The sequence below is a fragment of the Equus quagga genome, chromosome 11 (assembly GCF_021613505.1).
Source record: "Equus quagga isolate Etosha38 chromosome 11, UCLA_HA_Equagga_1.0, whole genome shotgun sequence".
Lineage (NCBI taxonomy): Eukaryota > Metazoa > Chordata > Mammalia > Perissodactyla > Equidae > Equus > Equus quagga.
Genome location: NC_060277.1, coordinates 83,328,285 through 83,351,579, shown reverse-complemented (window position 1 = coordinate 83,351,579; position 23,295 = coordinate 83,328,285). Strand labels below are relative to the sequence as shown.

General features: G+C 45.7%; 1 protein-coding gene across 7 annotated transcripts in view; it reads left to right on the top strand.

The window, feature by feature from the left end:
* The window catches only part of YPEL2 (yippee like 2), a 61,555-nt gene that overhangs the window by 9,247 nt on the left and 29,013 nt on the right, over positions 1 to 23,295 (top strand). For 6 of the 7 annotated variants that reach the window (XM_046675265.1, XM_046675260.1, XM_046675266.1 and 3 more), the window contains one exon: positions 10,735 to 11,048. In XM_046675265.1, coding sequence (XP_046531221.1) covers positions 10,932 to 11,048 — 117 coding nt within the window. In that variant the 5' untranslated portion in view covers positions 10,735 to 10,931. Of the gene's footprint in view, positions 1 to 10,734; positions 11,049 to 23,295 lie in introns of those variants that run through there. The other variant, XM_046675259.1, reaches the window with a different exon arrangement.

Here is a 23,295-nt window from a genome sequence, read left to right as displayed (position 1 = left end):
CTCCTCCCCTCACTTCCCACCATCCTTCAGCCAGTACTTTCTGAGCTCTTATCGAGAGCCAGGCTTTGGGCTGGGTATGAGGGCTGATTAGCTAGACACAGTCTCTGGCCAGGAATGGCTTACAATCTAGTAGGAAGACTGACCCATAAGCAACTAGCTTTGTGGAGGTTTCATAAATTATGAAAAAAAAAGCTGCACTGGCAACATACCTGGCTCCCCTTGATGTTCCAGGCCTGAAAAGAAAAGAGACTGTAATTCTTATTATAATCTATCTGCCATTCCCGTAACAGGAGAAATGCAGAAATTTGCTCTAGAATCAACCTCTCTTTCCCACCCTACTCCTTTTCCTCTCCTTTAGTAAATGGCAACAGTAGATGACAATTTAATAATTCTTAGAAGAAAATACATCCTTCTTTGGGCTGGTGAGGGCTGGGCCTTTAGACATACAGGCATCCTTTTGAAAGTGCCTCTCCCCTTTTCTGCTCTTGAGTTTTAAGTTCAGTTTCCAAATTCCAGTTGTGGAAAGGCAGGGAGCCCAGCCACAGATGTCAGAGTCTAGAGTTTTGAATTTATTTGAATTGGGAGATTAAAGTGAGAAAGCCAAAGGCATGCTGACAGCTGAACAACGGAATTGTATTGACAGATTTGGGATGAATGGTTTGTAACTAATTGGGGCCCCAGCTGTGCCCTGGGGGAGCAGCAGCTAAAGAGAAATCAAGGTCACACGGTGCCCATAGTCCAAAAGACATCCATTTATTCCGTAAATAGTATTTGATATTTGAGTGTCTGAGACACAGACGATAAATAATTACCTCCATAAGAGTAAAACTACAACTGCGATGAGTGTTACGCATGTGGAATAGGGGACTTGACTCAGTGGGGCCTAGAGGAGGTGAAGGAGAGGGTTCCTGGTGAAGTAACTCTGAAGGTTGGCCACATCTCGTTCCCTGCTTTCCAAGACATTTTCTTCTTGATAGGTCTTCTAAATGGTGGTTTTACATGAAAGTTCAAGTATAGCCCTGTCTGGGGTCAGAAGAATGGACCCGATCCTTCTCTGTTTCCCAGATGATGGGAAAAATTCATCTCTGAGCATGGCCAAATAGAAAACAAAGGGCTGATGCTGAGGGTAGGCAGTCTCTGGGGGCTGGAGGAAAAGGCAAATCTGGCCCTCTTTTGCACGTGGAGTAGAGGCAGTGTCAAGAGACACTTTCTTTCTTGGCCTGAACCAAGTCTGACACTTCGTGTGTCTGACTCAGTCTTGCCTAGAGCGGCAGGTCAGACTGCCCTGGGAGTTTTGTGGGGACCACCCTCGGAGACAGAAAGTCCTTGGATTGGCAGTCTGAGGGTTTCTCTAGGGGGTCCATAAGTCAGTGCCAACCTGGGGAGGGTCTCTTGGAAAGCTGCCCCAGGTGGCACACAGAGACGGTGTGAAGGGCTAGGGGAGACGGAATGGGAAACGTTTCTTCCATCAGAGAGCAGTCGGGTAAACCCATCAGAGGTTTGTGTGGTGTGGCTCACGGGAGATGCGGTTCCACAGTCCTAGTTTCAGACTCCTTCTGCCAGCCCAAGTGAGTTGAGGTCACAAGAGTTTGCTGCCTTTTTAACTTTGTGGAACATTAATAGTGTGTGAGTCTCATGTAATGCTCAGAATGAGATATTTTAAATGTACTGGATAGTAGCAAAGTAAATGAGATTAAAAAATATCAGCTTTATAGGGCAGCACGGTTTCGCTGATGGTCACTCATTTCACTCAGTTAACATTTATTGTGAATCTCCAGTGTTCTGGACAGCAGGAGTCCTGGGGAAGCCAAGGGATGTATAAAACTGGACTTCTGACTGCAGGAAGTTCCCAGTCTGGTGGGGAGGCAGACACACGAACAGTGTGATAAAGGCCATTCCAGAGAAAAAATGTTTTTTGTGCACGCTGGAAGAAGGGGCCCACCATCTCTGCTTAGGGTCTCATTTGAGCTGAGTGTTGAGGGATGAGCAGGCATTTACCAGGCAGAGAAGATAGGTTAAGGTGCTGGAGGAGGCTGAAACAATTTGAGAAAAGGTAGTGAGTGAGCTTAGTCTGCTGGGGAAAAATGTTTGGAGTGAGGTGGGAAGGTGATGAGAACATAAGGAGAATCAGGCCCAGTTCTCGGTGCCGCCCGAGGGATCGGACCTTGTTCTATAGGCTGCCAGGAAACCACTGGAGGTTTTGAAACATGAGAGAGATGTGATCAGATTGTGTTGTATAAATAGAATTCTAGAATGGGCTGGAGAGGTAAGAGCTGAGTCAGGGAGACTAGTTAGGAAGCTATCACAGTAGTTCAGGATGAGAGAGGATGGGGCTCACATAGTCTGTTGGCTGTACTGTGAGGATGGCAATGAGAGGATGGATTTCAGAGGTAGAACCAACTGTCTAGGGGACAGATGAAGTATGACATAGAATGGGAAGAGAATAATGGGTGTTTCCCGCTTGGACAACTGGGCCTTCAGGAGGAAGAAAGAGAATTGGGGTGAAGATGATAGGAACCAGGGGAAAGGGGAAAGATGGTGTTGGCTTTGGATGAGTTTAGTTTGAAGGGCCTTCCCAGGAACCAAATAGAGGCATCCTTTTGAAAGGGATCCAGGGTTGAGGAGTGGGAGGCAGAGGTTTAGAAGACTTGAGGGTATGGATGAGAATGAGGGGGAGCAGACAGTCAGGCACATGGTGGGAGCACCTCCAAGGAGGAGAAAGATGGAAGAAGAGCAGCCAGAGAGATTGAGACTCAGTCAGAGAGATAGGAGAAAAGGTGAGAGAGGCACGATGAGGTCCATAAGGGAGAGTTTCAGGGAAAAGCAGCCCACGAGAGAGCTGAATGCAGCACGGGGCCAAATAGTGTTAGCATTCAAAAGTATTAGTGTTTGGGCTTGGCATGTTGGAGGCTGCCCATATTTTTGTTACTCAAAAGCCTGGTTGTGATAAATGATATTCATGGAGCATTGCCAGGAGGTTCTGTAACACTTTCATGCCTCTGGAGAGTCTGTATCACTGGATCCAGCCAGACCATCAGAAAGCCATGTTCTTGGGCTGCCCTGGTTTGACCCCATGTAGAATCCCCTTTACTGAATTGCACTTTTGGTGTTGTGCTGTCCCTTTTTATGGAGGGACCTCTAAGAAACAGCCTTGTAAGAGGGTTACATGGTAGGAACTGTTGGGGTGTGCTGGGGATCTTGTCCACTGGGTTTTTCGATGTCTCCTCTTCGACCATCCAGAGCATAAACGTCTCTCAGAAAAATCTATATCCTGGGCAACAACATGCTTTTATTTTATAGGAAATATAAACCTTAGAACTTTCTTTTCTGCCTTGGTTCCTGGGGAGCTCAAAGCCAAATTTGCAATTGACATTCAGTAAATAATTAGCAACTTAAATAGCATTCGTTTCTATGTCCTAACTCTCCTTTTGTTCTTTTGTTCCTCCTCCCCTAATTTCTTAATCTGTTTTAATAGTATTATTTATATTTTTGTAAGCCCCCTTATATCCTTTTGGGAGCTTAGAGTTGTATAAGAAAAAGAAGGAAGCCAATGGTGAACTTTAGCCAAGTCCTTGGTAACCTATCTTCAGATACATAGTCTGGGCTTTTTACATTATTTTTTATTAAAATGGTAGAAACAACCCAAAGGAATATCTGATCTCTTCATAGCCAGCTAGCAATAGCTACTTCTATCTAATATCTAGTAAAGTACATGCAAGTTTCGGGATGTTCAAGGGGGAACTGCCTCTTCTCTGTGCAGATGTTTTAACAGATGCAAGCCTCACATGGGGGCCTCCCCAGGCAAAGTGCTGAACTAAGGGCCATGTGGTAAATATATTGCTGTGCTAACAGACGTTCAGAGGCACTGTCCAGCAGTCGTCTCTGAGTGGACTCCTTGAGACTGGTATGTTCTGTGACCTCACGGAAATCAAGGTTTTAGAATGAAGCTTGGTAGATGGATACTCTGCCCTGGGCCAGGATTCAGCTGGCAGAGACATTACAACATGGAATCAGGACTTTAAGAGCTGAAGGAATCCTAGAGATCACATAGGATTATCATCTGACAGATAATCCCCCTGAAATCAAGACTAGGCCCTGTATCCAGAGGAGAGATGAATGGTTAGTTTTGTTTATGAAAGAGAGTTGTTTCTTGGATATCCAAGCTGGTTTTGATTATAACTGGGCGGATTTGAAGTACTATCTGGGTCCAGTGCTATACAGTAGGTAATTATGAAACGATGGCATTGATTTTCCTGTGTGTCTTGCATATCATGGCAGGGTTGTTTGTGTGTGTGTGTGTGAGGAAGATTGGTCCTGAGCTAACATCTGTTGTCGATCTTCTTTTTGCTTGAGGAAGATTGTCACTGAGGTAACATCTATGCCAATCTTCCTCCCCTTTATGTGGGATGCCACCACAGCGTGGCTTAACAAGCAGCACTAGGTCCATGACGGGGATCCAAACCTGTGAATCCTGAACCCACCAAAGCAGAGTGTGTAAAGTTAACCACTATGCCACCGGGCTGGCCCCACTGTGGCAGTTTTAATAGGGGCATTTCAGTAAAGTTTTTGGTAGTGGCCCCATCCTGGGATTAGTAGGGTCAATGGAGACTGCAGAGGTCACTTTTCCACTGCACTAAGTGATGGGGTTGGTCTGTTGTTTGGAATGACATAGCAATAATGTCAGATCCCCAGCTAAGCCACAAAAACCTCCTTGAACCACAGTATACCTTTAAGTGGATTAATGTAGGCCCTAACCCTCTAACCACCATGAGTCAACCTGGGAGACAGGAGCACTCCTCTTCTGGGTCTTCTGAATAGGATCAATTCCCGCGCTTTTTCTCTTGCTAGTAATCAAGGTTATTGAGTACTAACCATGATCCAGGTGCTGTGCTGAATGCTTCACTTGCATTATCTTCTTGGGTTCTTTAGTCTCCTCCATGAGGTGGGCCCTGTTGTTGTGGGGCCCTTTCAGGCAACTTGCCAGTGGTGATGCAGCTAATGAGAAGAACCAAGACTGATCCGAGTCCATCTGCCTCTAGACCCCGTACTCCTCACCAGTGGACTCCACTGCCACCCACTTCTCTTATTTGGCAGTCCAGGGAGACTGGGTCTCTGCTCCCTGGCCTGGGTTCCGGATTCTGGTGAGTCTAGGAATGAGGAAGGACAGTCCTCTTGGGGTAAAGGCTTTCCACAGCCATTCTATCTCTTTCTTTTTTTTTTCTGTCTCCCAGTCCCAGAAATGGCTCGCCTCCTCCCTTTCCACTGCCATCGCCTATTTATTGCCTCCAATCAGGGCTTCCCTCTTTCTTTGCCCATGGTGGAACAGAACGTGGCTACTCAGTCATGCTGCCACCTTCCTGTCCTTAAAGCTGGCATAAAGCCCTCTTCAGGCTTGCTAAGAGTTCCTACAATAAGTAAGAGACGGAAAAGGTGGAATATGGTTAAGCTGTTACTCCATCAGCCCTGTCTATCTGTCTTTCTATCTCTTTATGTATCTATCTATCTATTTAACCTAGACCCCACAAATGTAAAGAGTGGGCATGGATGCCAACGACAGGCCTTTGGTCAACAGCCGGGACTTAAAAATTCATCTGTAGCACAGAAGAACCATAGTTCTGGGCATCTCGGCATGGGATCAGAGTGGGGGCTGTCATGGAAGAATATGATTTCATGTGGGCCTGGGGGCCCAGAGTAACTTTGCCTCCTGCCTCATTACTTGAAGGGGGAAGGCCTCGATCATGTCTGCTAGCCATACAGGGGGATGGACTGGTCTAGTCAGCAGCCCAGTGTGAAGCAGAGGGAACTCAGTTCAGTGATGGCCTCTACTGTGTGCCCTGTGCTGCTGAGTTCAGAGGGTACAAAAATGACTAAAATGTGGTTTCTGCTGTTGGAGCTTACCTCTGGTGGAGGATACAGAGGCAGGAAGGGACAATTTTAGTTTCAGTAGGGTAAGTGTTAAGATAGAGGTGAGCACAGAGGAAGGGCCAATAAACTAATGCTGAGGTGGCATTAGAGCTGAGTCTTAATGGACAAACAAGGGCCTGGGGAGGGGGCAGTGAGAAGGGTGTGTCAGGCTGAGGGAATGGTATCAACAAAACCATGCAAGTGTGGTGTATTAGGGGGAACTACAAAGAGTTTGGTTGCCAAACCTGAGCACTTAAGACGGTTCCTGACACACGGTAGATCCTTAAATGTCAGTACAATAAATGGAGTACAGAGTAAGGGGTGGTAGAGACAAGTCTGAAGCCATTTAAGAGTGTCAGTTGTAGATGGTTGTCAGCAGTAATACACACTTAGAATTTATTGTATATTTACTACATGCCAGGCACATATGCTGAGTACTCTATATGCATTAACTTAGTTAATCCTCACATGAGCCCTAAAAGGAAGATATCATTGTTCCTATTTTTTGATGAGGAAGGCAAGGTCCAGAGAGGTTAAGTAACTTGTCCAAGGTCACAAAGCTAGTAAATGACAGAACTGGGATTTGAAACCCCTGAGTCTGGTTTCAGAACCTATCTTCTTAACCACTGCCCTGTGTTGACTTTCTAAAGGCCATGAGAGTGAGGACATGGTCTAATCTGCTTTTCAAATAGATAACACTGGCTAAAATGCAGAGGGTAGATTTAAGGGGGAAAAGAGGCTCCGGGGCCTGCCAGGGTTGTGTAAATTGGAAGTGCTATGTTCCCGGCAACGCTTTAGGGCTTGGGAGCATGGCCACTGGGGGAGCCACCTCTTAGAAGGACCTTAATACCAATTAGGGGAACACTCCTATGGTTCCTCCAATGTTATCACCATCTTGTCTAACCTTGAGAAGAGAATTGTAGTTTTCAAGAGATGTCATCTCAACAGTGCCATCTCCTGCAATGCTTGAAGACAAGTTAGAGGTCCTAACAAATGGCAGGCAAACTCTGTGTCTGTCTTTGAACACTCAGGCTGCCTTTTTCTTTTCTTTTTTTAAGCAGCAGAATTTTTTTTTCATTGACCACTAAAAATAATGATGATAGCTACAGTTTTGGTGTGTACTGTGTGCCAGCACTGTATATGCTCTTACATCATCTCTTTTAATCCTAGTAACCCTATGTAGGTTGGTATTATTAGAGCTTGGGAAGCTAAGAGTCAGAGTGGTTGAGTAACTTACCCAAAGTCACTCAGCTACAAAGGAGTAGAACTGGTTTGTGATTGCAGAGTCTACTTCTTTTCCAGGCAGTCTTTGCCTGCCCTTCACCAAAACACCCCACAAAAACGACAACACAGAGGCACCCCTAGGGGTGGTCCTGTCCTGTGGGTGGAGGTGTTACATACCCTAGTGGGTTCTACCCTCTCAGTTTCTGTGACTCTGTGTGGCGGTGCAGGCTTGTTTCCCACATCATTCATCAGATTCCTTTGTAGCTTACCTGAAGACTCTGTACCTCCTCCCCCTCCATCCTGGGGACACTTAGAAGGTTCGACTTTGAGTTCCAGCTGCAATTGTGGCTTCTTGTGGAAAAGGCCTGTCTGTTAGGTGGGCCAGCTGGGTTTGGTGTATGCTCCCTGTGCATTTGGCTCTCAAAGTGCTGTATCTAAGGTCTTTGCTTTTAATCAGAATAGTTCACATCTTTTCTTTCCGTGCTGATCAGCGGGAGCCAGCTGGGGGTGGTAGCAAATCTTCCTTTAATTTCCACTGTGATGGATTATTACTTCGCTTAAAATGGTGTTTAATTTGTACGTGTGCCCTGAGGCTTTTAAATATCAAGCTCATTTGAGTATTGTTGGAAATCAGTTTGGACTCCACAATATGTTCAACGAGTTGGAGTCATGAAGCCCCATGCAGCCTGTGGTCCCGTTAATAGGTACAAAAGTCCAAAAATTAAAATGTGGTGAGTTCTGCAGCCCAATGCTTGTAATTTCTTCCTTTAAAAAAAAAAAAATCCATCTCTGTTATCTTCTTTCCTAAGAATCGACTCAAAGAAGCAGCTTTAAAATTTTTCCCTCAAGAGGGAAGAAGACAGTAATAGGTGATGGTTTTTCGATCCTTAGCTCTGGTCTTTTTTCTCCCACTCAGCCCACTCTCTCCTTTCTTCTCAGGCACACAGGCCCTCTCTTGATCTGTTTTTACCTTGCTTTCACTTACCCCCTCTCATTCCTCCTAGTTTGCTCTGTACCAGTTGAACAAGATGCATATTTCAGCAAGCCACTTTGTCTTCCCTTTCTTCTCAGGGAAGGAGTCACCTTTCAGATGCCTGTCAATTCCTGTGAAAGAACGAGAGAAGCAGAGTGACTGTGGAGGAGCAAAGTCTAATGCCTGCTGTCTAGGCTCTCCAGGGTTTTTCTAGCACCAGGCAGCCTGGGATATTGCTTACGTGGTCGATTTTTCTCTTGTCTTTTCAAGTTCTGAGCTATGGTGTGTGATGAATGTGTGTGCCTGTGTATGTTTTTGTGACACACTCATTTAATACAGACTGTAAATGCTTATTCCTCAGAAGGTAGCTTTGAGTAAGTTTTAGGATTCAGATCTGAAGCTGAGTATAACCAGAAACCCCTGCCTGTGAACTTTTTTTGGGTTTCCTAAAGAAGAGAAGTGAGGAAAGAAATAATTCTACTCTGGGGAAATGCATAATTTAGAAGCCGTCTGCATGTATAAGAAAACAGACTCTGCGGCTGCTCTATAAACCCAGACTGGCAGCCAGGGCTCATTGTTTCCTTTTCTTCCCTCAGTGTTTGTATAAAACCGATGGGGCCAGTGCTCCTAGTGCTCCCCACTGGGCAGCGAAGGCTGTGGGCTTCAGAAGGTGGCCTGGGGCAAGCCTCCCATTCATTCCGCCTGCCTCTGTCTTTCCTAGGCCTTACCTTACCTTATCACCCCTTCCTTTCCTGGAAATACTGTCCTTCCTGAGTGTGAAACAGGAGTATTGGGAAGTTTAAGGGTATTTTAGGAAATCCCAAGTAGGGCACTTGGTTCTTTCTACCACCTGTAACATTTGCACAGCCAACAGCATTGGTCTACCATAGGCTTTTGTTTTGACCACTCGCCTTGCCCACTACCGGAATATGCCTAGGGCGAGACAAAGGGGCTCTGGATCCAAGGGGTCATGTATCTTCCTTCCTCGTCTCCTGTTATGGCCAGGCATAACTCTGAGGCAAAGCTGGGTAAATTAATTCTCACCTCCAAATCCTTCAAGTATTTCTGTGATGTTCAGTTTAACCTGTGATTTCACATCTTTAAAAATAGTGGTGGGAGACTGAGCAGGGAAGACATTATGCCTGTAGGGGCCCCTGTAGGTCTGAATTCCTTCATCAGTTGGACATCTCATGTGTAATTGGTCGCCCTGGATGTGGAACCTGCTTGGCTCAGGGCTGCAGAAGGGACGTGCAGGGTAAAGGGTAATAAACACAGTTGTCCTTCAGCCTAGTGCTGGCCAGTGGTGTTGGCCACTCAGGAAGATATACAGAGTCCCAGGGGTACAGTAGCCTTCACTGACTGCTATGGTGGGAAGGTCGTCAGGAAGGAGGGCAGCTTCCCTTTGGAAAATTTGGTTCCAGTGAGGTTTAGAGGAAAAATAGGACTATGATTTGCAGGCTTTCTCTAAACATCCAGATGGATCCCAGACATAATCCAGCAAGGAAGATCTGATTTTGTTTGTCTTCCTCCCCCGTCTCTCTAAATAATTTTATCTTCAAAGCATGACGCAGGCGTTAATTAACACTCTGGTTCTCCTGGGAGGTAGGCAAGTGGAAACGCCACCCCCCGTTAGTGAAGTCCAGGGAATAGGCAGGTGCAGAAGCCTCAGGCAAGTGAGCCACAGAGAAGCAGAGTGAGTCTTAGACCTTAGCCTTTGTCCTCAGACCTTTACTTGGATGTACCTTGGGAGCCACCCCACTTTCTCAGTGTCCTTGGTTCTCAGTAGAATAAAAGAGCTGAGGCTATGGTAGGAGAGATGTTTGGTACTGTGGGATGAGCAATGGAAGTCTGAGGGGTTGAGGAGAATTTCTGGTAAAATTATGCCACTAGTTTCATTCATTCACTTACTTTTTCAAAAAAAAAAGTATATATGTGTATGTATACAGATATATACATACATACGTATGCTGAGCATCTACTTCTGGGGAAAGTATTGCAAAGGGAATCACTTCTTCCAAAAGAGCTGGCTCGCCATGAGGGACCCTGCTGGATGGGAACTTGAACCTTTGTATCCCTTGCTTAGTCCATAAGCAAAGGGCACTGTGGGGTTTGTTGCCTCTGCAGGTGATGGTTTCAAGTGTTGGAGGACTCTGGCATCTGGAAATGGAAGAGAAATCCATATGTGACTGTTGATGTTGTGAACCTCTGGAGGCTGAACTTCTCCTTTTCCTTTAGCCATTTATCTTGGTTGGCTCAGGAGAAGGGGCTCTTAGGGGGTTCCCCTTGCTCCGGGGCTGTAGGTAGCACATCTTTCAGCCTGGCCTTTTCTAAGGCTTCCTAGGAATGGTGCTCATGCCAGTTTGCTGGATATCGGTGGTAGGTACCTATGGTAACTGCTGAGAGCCCTGAGTTGATCCTGAACCTCCAACCCTAGAAACACCAGCCATACTGGAAAGATCCCCAGTGGTTTCTTTCTCCTTCATTGGGCATCTTGGCACAGTGCAAGAAACTGGGAGGGGATCATTTCATCCTGTATGTGTTGCCGTCTCTCTGGGTGACAGTTGGATTCTACTTGCTTTGCAGGAAGTCCAGCTCCATCAGCTAATGATATTCACCTTATCTTGGTACTGCAGGCTGCTGAGAACCAGCCCTAGACCTCTGCTTGAGGGTCCTTCCTCTGGAAACATCACCAGTGTGTGGAGCCTGCCCCACACCTACCCCCTGCCAAACCACGGCCTTTACCTGTGTCTTCCGGTGTTTCCCGTGCGACCCATCCTGTGGGAGTGCCTCGTGGGCTGCCCCGGAGTTCACCCCACACACAGCAGCGCCAATGGTGAAGATGACAAGATCCAAGACTTTCCAAGCATATCTGCCCTCCTGCCACCGGACCTACAGCTGCATTCACTGCAGAGCCCACTTGGCCAATCATGACGAACTCATTTCCAAGGTACCTGTTCCCTGCAGACCTTCCTTGCCTACCCCGGGGAAGGCGCTTCTGGCTCCTAAGGTTGCAGAGGTTTGCAGGCTCTCCCAGGGAGGGCTGACTTGCATGGCTATCTCACTCAACTGAGATATAACTTCAGTTGGAGGAGGAGTATAATAGTTTAATTTTTAATTTTGGAAATTAGATATCGTTCCTGTTGGAAGCTGTAGGGGCTTGTGGCTCACAGGCCAGAGGGGAGAGGGGCTGAGGAGTGATGGGAGCCTTTTGCTTGGCTTGCTTGGCTTAGGTTGGAAGATGAACAAAGTGCGTTCTAAGACAGGTGGTGGGAGGAGAGCAGGATATCTTGTAGGAGAGGTTTGTTAGCTGAGATGAGAGAAGATATTGCCTTCCAAGCCCCCAGGAAGGTTACCAGACTGTTGAATTACTAAAGTGGGTGGCCTTTGGGGAAGGCCAAAAGTGGCTTGGTGAAGAGCTGACCCACTGGCCTGTGGGGACCTTCAAGGTTTCTACATGAGGTCATATGGCATGACATTTGATCACAATCAGAAGAAAGAGTGGAGCCCTATTTTCTCGGAGAAGCCTTGGCAACTGCTTCCTAAAGTTGGGGGTGAGAGTGGTTATTATTAAATAAACCCAACATCCCAGTTGTGTAGTCCAGGAACTATCTCCTTTAGGCAGCATTCCCAGGGGAGCTACCTCCCTCCTGGCCCTAAATTCCCAGGGGAAGAGAAACAGGTTTTACTAGACTTCGTAAAAAGGAGAAAGAGATTATGGCAGACTTTTCTCTTTAAAAAGCATCCTTCCTCAGAACCTGGTCTTCATGCCATTAAAGTAAAAAAAAAAAAAAAAAAAGAAATTTCCATGTAGACCCAGACTAAAAAAAAAAAAAGTTAGCATTCTTGATCTGTTTACAAGAACTGTTAGAAAAGGTGGCACCACTCTCCTTGCCTCTGACTTGGTAGCCCCAGCCGGAAAGGGATGGACCATCAACTGTCATCGAACAGTTCTGTCCAGATGGCTGATTTGACAGGAAGTGAAGACGGTTGCTTGAACAGCCACGTCTGTGGTGGTGGGGGTTCTCAAATCAGGACTGAGGACAGAACTCCTCCTTCCAGGCCTATTCCCGGGTCTAGGGTTACCACAGAGCTTGAACCCTGGAGCCCTCAGTGTCCTGGCCTCCAGCCTACTTTCCCTTCTCTAGGTTTCTGCTAATTACTCGCCTTGATGCTATTTATGTTCCAGTCAGCCTATTATAGTGCCTTTCTCTATCAACTAACTCATCTTGTCTCAGATTCATCTTGAATCTTTTGAGAGTCCCTTGAGTCTGGAAGTTTGGATGTGGAGAGGCTGTGTCAGTGAGGGAAGAGAGGAGTCCATGCTCTTTGCTTTGGAAGGGGGCCTGCAAGCTTGGAGGGAAAATGAGAGTTGTCCTATTTCTGGAAATCTCCAGAGAAAGTGGAAGCCAAGATATCTTTTTAATACCAGGAAGAAGTGCTATGTATCATAAGAAATTGAAGTAATAATAAAATGTATTTTAGCACTTTCTGTGTACTAAAAACTGCTACCTGACACTTTATAAATGTTATCTCACTTAACCCTCATAAGAAGCCTTAAGTAGGTGATGTTAGTCATCTCTGGAAGGAGAAGTTGAGACTCATACAAGTTGTCCAGGAACTCAAATTGGAAGCTCAAAGAAGAGAGAGCAATTACTTTGAGGGTGTTCAAGAAGGATTTCTGGAAGAGGTGGTATTTGAGCTAGGCCTTGTAAGATGGGCAAAAGTAACTGTGTAGAGATGGTAATGGCCTTCAAATTCGATGTCTTGTCTCTTTGGCCTCATATACAGAGCCTTGGACGATCTGGCAGAACCTAGCTTTTGAGTTAGGTCTCCTGCCAGTTCCTTGCTTTACGTTTCAACTACTTGGAACTAAGCAACATTCCCTGACTGTACAGAGAAGGGTATTTCAGGCCTCTGTGCCTGAGCCAAGTGCAGCCCATTTTCTTCACCTCCTTCCTCTCTCCCAGGAGCTCTCACACATCCTTCTCCACCTGGGCCCATGTCCTACTCACTTTGTGTCTCTGGGTCAGAACCTGACCCATGGCAAGAGTTCAATAAATGATCAAATAAACAGATGGATGGAGCTTGAGCCTTGGGAGAAGACAAATGATGAGCAAAGAAGACTTTGTCGGCCTCTTGTCCTCCTTCCTGCCCCTTTGGGGCAGAAAGGCTCATTCACAAGTCCAGGCCAAAGTCAGCATAGGCTTCAGTTTCATTGGCTACAACCAGTGCACAGATGGGGTGCATTAGAGCTTGATTTAAAGAGTTAGGTTAAATGCCTGACTGGGGAAAGAGTGAGGGAACTGTGGCTGGCATTGCACAAAGATTCCTTTATTTTACTCCACAGCCACCCCCGGCATTAAATAATCTATAGATTCTTATGCAGGTCTGCTTAACGGAAAGACCATTGCCCCAGCTCCCTCCTTGGAAAATGGGCCTTTCTTTTCATTTTGTTTCTCTCTTCCATTTAAGAAAGTTCAGGGAGAGAATGTTTCTCCTGTTCTCCCCTCTTGACATAATCTCCTATGTGGTTTCAGAATCCACCCAGTGGGAGTTAGGAGCTGGGAAGCAGATAACTGGAGCAGCAGTGAAACTAAATGATACTTTGTGCTTGTAATAGAGCCTTTCATCTGGAAGCTTGACATTCCATTGTCTGGTTTGAAAAAAAAAACCAGTGAGTCTGCCTTCATTATGGAGAAGGCGACCCAAAGTCCAGAGAACTAAAGCTCTGAGTATGTGGCTAGCAGAGAACCGGGAACAGAATCAGGACTTTGAACTCCCTTCCTATCAGTGTGGCTACACGGAAACGTGTAGTTGTAAACTTTTGAACAATTAGGGTCTTCAGTCACTTGCTGCATAATGACGTTTCGGTCAACAACCAACTGCGTATACGACAGTGGTCCTATGAGATTAGTAACATATAGCCTAGGTGTGTAGTAGGCTCTACCATCTAGGTTTTTGTAAGCGCACTCTGTGATGTTTGCACAATAATGAAATCGCCTAATGACGCATTTCTCAGAACATGTCCCTGTCGTTAAGTGACGCATAACTGTGTATTGATATGGTGGTGGAAAGAGTCCTGCACGAGGCTTTCCACCTTCCCAGCCTGTTTTAGATCCCTAGAGGCCTTGTTGCCGGGAATCAACTGTCCAACATCTGAGTCTCAGTTTCTCACTATTAAAATGGGTAAAATAATATTTGCTAAGTCTAATGGCTGGTAGCTAGTACTTACTGTGTGCTTACTATGTGCCGTCCCCTAACAGTCCTGTGAGGTAGGCATACCTTATTAGAGGGTGGGAGAAGCAGGTTTACCTCAGTTGGTTGTTATGTGGCTGGATGAGATCATGGACATGTGGGTGGTTTGCAAATCACAAAGCGCTATGCAAATATAAAGTAGTCCCTTTGCTTCTCTTGGCCTTGCTGTCCAGAAAAAAAAAAAAAAAAAAGGCAGTGGGGTGGGATAGAGAGGACTGATCCTGCCTGACACCCCACAAATTTAGTTTAGCCAAGATAGTTTCACTTCAGAACCTGGAGCACCAGAGTTGGAAATAAGAGGAAAAGGTGATAGAAGAAAATGACAGCAAAGTTTTGTGTGTGCCTGCAGAAAGGTACCAGCATTTGCTCTGGGGCGGGGGCTGCTTTTTGAATCGATGACAGAACTATCTAGGGAATGTGCTGAGGCATCCTGCAGTTTCTTTCTTAGGGGGTGTTGTGGTCTAAATGCTGGAGTGTTTGCATGCAGAGGTATTTTGAGTTGGCACGAGGAATTGCTCATGCTGTTGTTTCTCGCTTAATGGTGCAAGCCCCAGTGTAAAAATGTATTTTGGTTATAAAGTAATAGTTTCAATTAGAACAGTTAAGTTGCCTTGAGTGAGAACAATCTAATGCTCATTTTAGTGGATGCTGTCTATTCATCTTCACAAAGCTTTTCCATGAATATCTGATGTCTGTGGTCCTTCCCTTGCCTCCTTCTTGCCAGCTCTTCCATGGCATTCTGGAAGAGGCTATTTAGGAATGGTGCATTGGCTTAATCTGTCACAAACCCACTTTGGGGGTGGTAGCTTCATTCCAAGACAGAGGTTGCTCTAGTGTGCTGGGTCCTTGGAGGGAAGGTATTGTGGGAGGCTGTGGAGTGGGTATCCAGTGCAGGAAGAGAAATCTTTTGTTCATCCTCCAAAACGACTTAAGTTATTCCTATGTCAAATCTTCAGGTCAGATTTTCTTCTGGTAACATACAGAATTCCCAGAACTGCGGATCATCTAGCCAAGCCCCTCTTCATGAGGAAACAGACCACGGGCAGCTCAGTGAGCAGCCTGAGGTTACACAGCCTCAGCCAGTCATCTCTACCTCGCACCTCTGGACTGCGCTCCGCGTGAGGAGCTCTGACCTGACCTGTTTTAAAGTGCTGGGCCTCCTTCTGAGGCTGGGAGATTTCAGGAGGCAGGTTCTTTTTGTTTCCTACAGGGTTCCATTGGGCTTATAGTGGTGGCACTTTGGTTTCCCCTTCCTACCTAGACGTTAGCTGCAGCACTGCTTTGGGTAAAGTGGCAGGGAGGAAGGCGTTTTGAAGCCTTGTGTTGATCTAGTAACTGCCGAGAGACCCACTCTGCCCTCGGTTTCCCACCTCTGCTTCTGAGCACTAGTGTTCTACACCAGTGATTCTCCAAAAGACTGTATCTCCAACATGCTGGCTTAGAGGCAGTGGATATGGAGGGGTGCTGGTATGGTAGTACAGAGGTCTGTCCCAGGTTGTCCACTCTACCTCTCTGGGATTTGTTTCTCTTAATTCCCACCGCCTACCAGCTTGTTTTAATGTACAATAAAACTAACTCTCCAAAATATTCATGCAATTATTATTTTATTTATTTATTTTTTTGAGGAACATTAGCCCTGAGCTAACATCTGCAAGTCTTCCTCTTTTTGCTGAGGAAGACTGGCCCTGAGCTAACATCTGTGCCCATTGTCCTCTACTTTATATGAGGGACTCCTGCCACAGCATGGCTTGCCAAGTGGTGCCATGTCTGCACCCAGGATCCGAACCGGTGAACCCTGGGCTGCCGAAGTGGAATGTGTGAACTTAACCGCTGCGCCACCGAGCCGGCGCAAATGCAATTATTTATATCCTGAAAACTTCATGTAAAATTAAAAACAGGAACAGAATTTCTAAAAGTCCATTCATTTCTTTTTCTCTCGGTGCTCTGGAAAATGTTATAGTGAGCATTGGATTGTATTAGTGTTAGTGACTGCTGCCCCCCATCAGGCAGCACGATTCGTAGAGAACATGGGCAATAAGATGTGGCTCTTGCAGATAATTCTGTGAGCTTATCCAACTTGCAAAATGTATGTTGAATTCTAATTTTGTTAATTGAGAGATTTTGGTATCCAATGGATATATGACAATGATTTTTACAAAAACCATAATTTAATAAAATTAGTATTTCTATTCTAACAGGAGGAAAAAAAACCACCCAGACTGCATGTAAACCTATAAATGTCTATCTCACTAAAAGTGAACTTTTTATTTCTAAAATAGGGAGACCCAGGCTCTTTACCAGAGTGGTTAGTTGATGGGCTTTAAGAAACAAAAGGTTCAGAGAATAACCACTCTGTATGACCCACGTGGTAGTGGGTGCCTTTGCTTCTTTGTAAGCATTGGTGGATGCCTTTGTTTCCTTTGCAGTGTTTGCAAAACATTGTTGAATGTTTGTCAGAGTTTCCTAAAGAGCATTTCTGAGGGACAGCAAAGGCAGAAGTGATAAATTGTAGAAGAGTTCCAACATAACCTAATGAGCCCAGTCTCAACCAATTTAGCTTTTGTAAAGAAAATCACATATCCATTGTAAAATTACTTACTTCTTTTTCTCAACTATTTGACCTTTGAAAGCCCTGTCCCCCACTAAGGAAATGTTAGTTCTGAAGGAGTACAGAAGAGCTATCTGTTGACCACCCAGGAAGGGTGACAGGTGAACAAGTCCATACAGAAAGTCTCCAAACAAAGGGATGTGGTTAGATTACAGGGTTTCTTGGTGAAAAGAAATGATCTGAGGGTATCTTCCCCCCATAGGGACAGAGATTGAATTAATTCAGGGTGAGATAAGCCATAAATTGGGCTGGGACAATTTGTATGGTGTAGTTGTTCCAAGATTTGACCACCTTAACTGGATCTCAGGCCTTTGGTATATGAGGGTGATGGCAGTACGGAGGGTGCCTATATTAGCTGTTGTCTTAGTGTTCTCTCATTGCATAAATACTAAATATGTACTCTGTGTATGTGTGTGTGTGTGTGTGTAGATTGTACTAGATAATATGATACTACCCTTAAGGATTTTATCGTCTAGGAACTTTGACTCTAGTTGGGGAGATAATAGGTTCATAAATCTCCCTTCTTGAAGTTCTTACTTTACATTATGTTTTTCTTAAAGTAGTTATCATAGTAACAATGCATGTTTCCCATTAGCCTGTGAACTACTGGAGGAGATGATTGATGTCATCTTTGTGTTTCTAGCACCAGCACAGCTCCTAAACACTGGTAGATTTTCAGTGAATATGCGGACAAATAACTATTAGTGCTCTAGGATAGAGACAGACATCAAGGGAGGTCTTAATCTGGGGTCCATGGACTAGCCTCAAGGAATCCTTGAAATTGTGTATTTAATTCTGTGTGCATGTATATTTTTCTAGGGAGGGTTCCATAGCTTTCATCAGATTCTCAAAGGGGTTGTTGATCAGAAAAACCCTTTAGATCCATCTTTTTAGAAACTGAAGTTCTGGGAAGACTTGGTAGAAGTGACATTGAAATGTGCTTTGAAGCAAGAACCTAGACAAATGGAAATGGATGGGGAGGGGCCAGTAAAAAGAGCAGCATGAATAAAGAAGTGGAGGCAGGAAGCGTGCAGGGAGCAGCCATTCTTTTGGGTTAGCTATTGAGGAACTGTGTGAAAACAGATTGAAAGAGTAGGTTGAAGCCAGATTGTAGGGAGAATAGAAGTTCACACTTTATCCTGTTGGCAGTTGGGTTGTCCTGAAGACTTTTGAGCAAGTAATGACATGACCAGAGCTCTGCTCTGAGATGGTGAATGTTGTCCTGGTGTGGTAGGTGAACTGCTGAGGAAGAGGCTGGAAATGGAGAAACTAGTGTTTATGCATTGCAGTGGTCTGAAGGTGTTCCAGGCATATGGTGATCATTCAGTAAATTCTTATTGACCACTACTTGGGAAAGAAATACAAGCATTCTAGCCTTTAAAAAAAATTCTATCATTTATGGCCGTGAACAAGAGGAATTGAGTTCAGGAAGTCACACTCTTTCGATGGGAGGCAGACCTGTCCCACAGTCATGTCTGCTTCCTATGAAAATTAATGATCTGGGCCCAAGCAGAGTTGCTCACCAATTTATTATCAAAGGAGCTGCTAGGGACCAAGTGTGGTGAATCATCTGTGTTTTTTGTTTTTTGTTTTTTTTTTTGCTGCAGACTGCAGGCAGCTGGAGCATGAATCTGCTCAAATGTGATTCTTTCTGTGTGGTTGCTTTAAATACCAAAAGGAAATGTTGACTTGAGCTATGAGGCGTACCCTGAAAATTAACTCTGTGGTTTGCAAATGCCTCTAAGGTTGCAATCATAAGATTGGTTTGTACATTAGTGTCTCGGCACTCAGTAAGGATGCTTGTGATTGCAAGCTTGTGTTCCTAGTCAAAAATCCAAAGAAACTCTTTTAAACAGAATGTTCTCCCAGGGAAGCAAGAAGTGGGTGCAGAACCCCTCCCCCTATGTTTTTGTTTGACCACTGCACTCCCTCCGTCTCTGGAATGGTAACCCTGCACCATTGCTGGTTTGGCTGTTTGTATTTGGGGGCCTGACCAGAATCCACCATCATAGACTGATTGTTCAGTTCAATAATACTTTTGTATTTCACACAACATGCCAGGCCCTAGGCTGGGTGCTAGGAATAGGGAGATGAAGCCAGATGATTCCTGCACTCAGAGATCCTGTGATCTTTTGGGGTACAGGGGAATGCAGGGCCCACTGTGGAAGGCAGAAGAATGTTACAGATGAGGTAGTGTTGATGCCATAAAAAAACACAGGATGAAAAATCTACTTTGCTGCTATTAACTACTATTTAATGAACACTGACTGTGTGGTAGGGACTCCTTCAGACATGCTCCTTCCTCCATCACTTGACAACGTCCCTTCAAGCTGGGGATTAAGTGACTTACCTAAGTCCATAGGTTACCGGGAAGCCATGTGGGATACAGATCTAGATAGGTCTATGCCCTCTTTGGCACTGGTGACCTAGGTAGCTTCTTTTGGCATCGACTATTTTCTGGTCTTTCTCAGTAACATTGGTGGTAAATCCTACCCCGTCTTCCCTCCTATCATCTCCCTTGCCTGGACAATCCTTTCTTTCTCTTTATTCAGTATCTACTCATTCTTGAAGACCAGCTTAAGTATTTTCTAGGATGTCCTCCTGGACTGTACAATTCTCTCCCTCCACTGAACATCTGTAGAACTCACTGCCTGATTGTTCATTTGGCAATTAATAATGACTGTCCTGTAATAATATGGTTGGTGTTATTGTGGTTACATGCACTTTTCATGAATAATTGTCTTGTTTCCTTGTAAGATTCTAAATGACCTGGAGTCACAGACTCTCAGAACGTTAGAGCTAGAGGGGCCTTTGAACCTGGGTTTTCTGGCTCAACTCCTCATTTTACAGATTAGGAAACCAAGGCCCAGAGAAACTGAGTGCCTCTTGACTTTGTACTTTGCCACCTCCTCCCTGCCACACCACCCACTGCCTTGCGCATAACAGGTGCTTGTAAATGCTGGAGACAGCCCTGGGGGAGAGGGCTGGAAGCTGGGAAATCAAAGTATCAAGCTGGATGATCTGGGGCAAGACTGTTCTCTCTGGCTCTCCCTTTTCTTCATCCCTCCAAATGAGGCATTACATTAGATAGACTGTCATTAAAGGTTCCTTCCACCTCCCCCATCTTCTGATTATAGTGTAGCAGCAAAAGATGATACGAGGCAACATGACTTAGTGGTTAACAGTATGACCTCTGAGCCAGACTATCTAGGTTCAAGCCCTGGCTTCTTCACTTAGTAGTTACGCAAGTGAAGCAACCTCTCTGTGTCTTAACAACCTTATTGAGAAAATCGGAATAATATTAATATTGGATACCTATAAGATTTTTGTGGAGATTAAGTGAGGTGGTCCATATAAAGTACTTATCACAGTGCCTGACATACAGTAAATGCTCAATAAATGTTGGTAGTTTTGTCTATGAATAGTTAAAAAAAATCTTTTTTTAAAGATTGGCACCTGAGCTAACAACTGTTGCCAATCTTTTTTTTTCTGCTTTTTTTTTTTCCTCCAAAGCCCCCCAGTACATAGTTGTATATATTTTAGTTGTGGGTCCCTCTAGTTGTGGCGTGTGTGACGCGGCCTCAGCATGGCCTGATAAGCGGTGCCATGTCCGCGCCCAGGATCTGAACCGGCGAAACCCTGGGCCACCAAAGCCGAGCGTGGGAACTTAACCACTCTGCCAGGCCACGGGACCTGCCCTTGTCTATGAATATTCATTGGGCAAGCCAAACAGAAAGTGCCACTCAAACGTAACCAGGTTCCGGCACCCATGACAGTCCTGGTATATTTGTTCCTTCCTTTTTTTGAGTCTCAGCTATTGCCCTGTAGCTATACAGCTGTCGTCAGTAGTCTTGTGAGCCCTCTATAATCATTGAGTCTCTTGCTTCTTATAATTCCAAAGGGACAAGCAGGTCTCTGAGGGTAACGAAATAGCAGCAGCAGCGGCCTCCACTCTGCTCTCGGCCATCTTACCTGACAGCCGCAGTGTGGCCTCTCTAGAATTTAAAAGGAAAGATGTGCTCTTGCCCTCCTCCCTTCTAGTCTGTCAGGTGGTTATTTTGCCGCCAACCCACAGGTCACCCAGTTACAGAGACCTCAGACTACTGTGACAACAGCAGCCCAGGCAGCTGGAAGAGAATTCTGGGCCAGAATTGCTTGTCAGTTTCGTTCATCCTATGGTACTTCACGGTGGGGGTGGGGTGAGGTTCTTCTGCAAGAAGCCATTTTCCTTATCTTTAAACAACAAAACCAAAAAAGATTCTCTGATACCTTTGTTTCTAAAGCACACAGCCAGCTCTTGACAGGAGGGTTTGACCTGGTGACCCAGGGTATTGTCTCTGGGGTCAGGGCTGCCAAGCTAAGGAGAACTTTAGCTCTCTGCTTCCCTCCCGACCCTGGCGTATTGCTGGTGGCTGGACAGGGACTCAGGGGAGGAGGGGGAGGAGAGGAAGAGAGGAGGAGATGGCTCCGCCAGCTGCTGCTAAAACAACAACAACATCTAATCAGTCCATAACTCCCTCCCTGCAGACCACAGTGATGTCCAGAGGCAGAGCAGGTGGCACTGGCTCTCTTCTCCCCCTTGCCCTCAACACCTTTGGGGCTTTGAAGGGGCCACGTATGATTGTCAAAAGGAAAATTATCTATCTTTGGAAAGCCCAGGAACTCCTTTTCCTCCCTGTGAGGACTCGTTCCACCAAGAGCATTCGAAGTAACTTCAACTCTCTTGCAGATAAAGGAAGGAACAGAAAAACATTTCCGTGCCAAAACTAAAGATCCCAGAGTGAAACCTCCTGCACCAAGCCCTATCCTGTGTTCCAGATTTAGGGAGCTCCTCATACACGTTAGATATTGGGGCTACAGTGGCCAATAGATGTATGCCTTGCTCTCACCCAGCTTGAACTCAGTACCCTTTGGCTACTGGAAAGCCCACCATCTTCAGGGTCAGCTAGGGGCGGTGCAAGTAGAGATCTCCATCCTGAGCCTGGTACCTAGGGTTGTTGTGGACGGCTGAGAAGCCAACATTTCCATATTGCTTTCCATCCAGCCTGCCTGATTTTCATGAGATGCCCAAATCTGTACAGCTTTTCCCCTGACCATCCCTGTCCTCCCCTGGAGTGTCAGCCTACGTTAGCCCAGCCTAGTAAAATTGCCAGGTAGGCTCTTACAGCTCCAGGTGGCCAGTGAATGAGACTCACTGCTTTCTGATTTGTCTTTGGAGGCATGTCTGTTCTCAGGACCAGGCCTCTCACCATTGGGTGGTGGCTACTTTGTTTACTTCTGGAAGCTGCCCTCCTCTGACCCCTTCCCTTTATTTATTTATTTATTTATTTATTTATTTTTTGAGGAAGATTAGCCCTGAGCTAACATCTGCTGCCAATCTTCCTCTTTTTTTTTTTTTTTTTTTTGCTGAGGAAGACTGGCCCTGAGCCAACATCCATGCCCGTCTTCCTCTACTTTATATGTGGGACGCCTGCCACAGCATGGCTTGCCAAGTGGTGCCATGTCTGCACCTGGGATCTGAACCGGCGAACCCCAGGCCGCCGAAGCGGAACCTGCAAACTTAACTGCTGCGCCAGCGGGCCAGCCCCAAGGCCCTTTCCCTTTAGATGCTAAATGTTCCAAGTGACAGGTAGGGCTAAGGTTCACCCCAAACAAATTCACTAGGAAACCTAAGGAGAGAGAAAGCAAGAGAAACCAGATTTCCTGGAGCTCCTTAAGCTCTAAGTCCCCATGTTTCTTGATCCTCTCCTCAGCAAGAGAAAGAAAAAAACCAAAGTATATCTGTGAGGGAGGAGAGGTCCTCTCTGTCTGTCTCCTTCTCTGTAAAAACAACAGGCCAGTCTGCCCTGGGCACTGTGGGGGCAGGTGCTGGGTAAATACGCGAGGAAGGAAAGCTGATAAGATAAGGTCTGACAAATCTAGGTCACCGGGCTGCTGCCAGGCACCTGTGTGACTAGTCACCTTGAAGCTGACAGGAGGGAGGATGGACTTTTGTTCAGGGCACAGACTGGCTGACTTCTCATGCCTTAGTTTGTTTGTTTGTTTATTCAGTCAACATTTCTCGAGCACCATTATACGCCGGGCCATGTGCTAGGTGTTTCAGGCCCCTGTGTGTCTGTCGAGCAAAATCTCCTGCTGGATTCCAGGCCTCTAACCAGTGATAAAAAAAGAAATGACATCATGCAGAAGCCAGTCGGTCCACTAACTTCCAGAGTGGAGGCAGCCAGTCTCTTGTAGAAGGGAGGGGCTGTTTGGAGTCTTCAACCCTGTTCCTTCAGCTAGATCAGGGGTCAGCAAAGCTGGTCTGTGAAGGCCAGATAGTAAATATTTT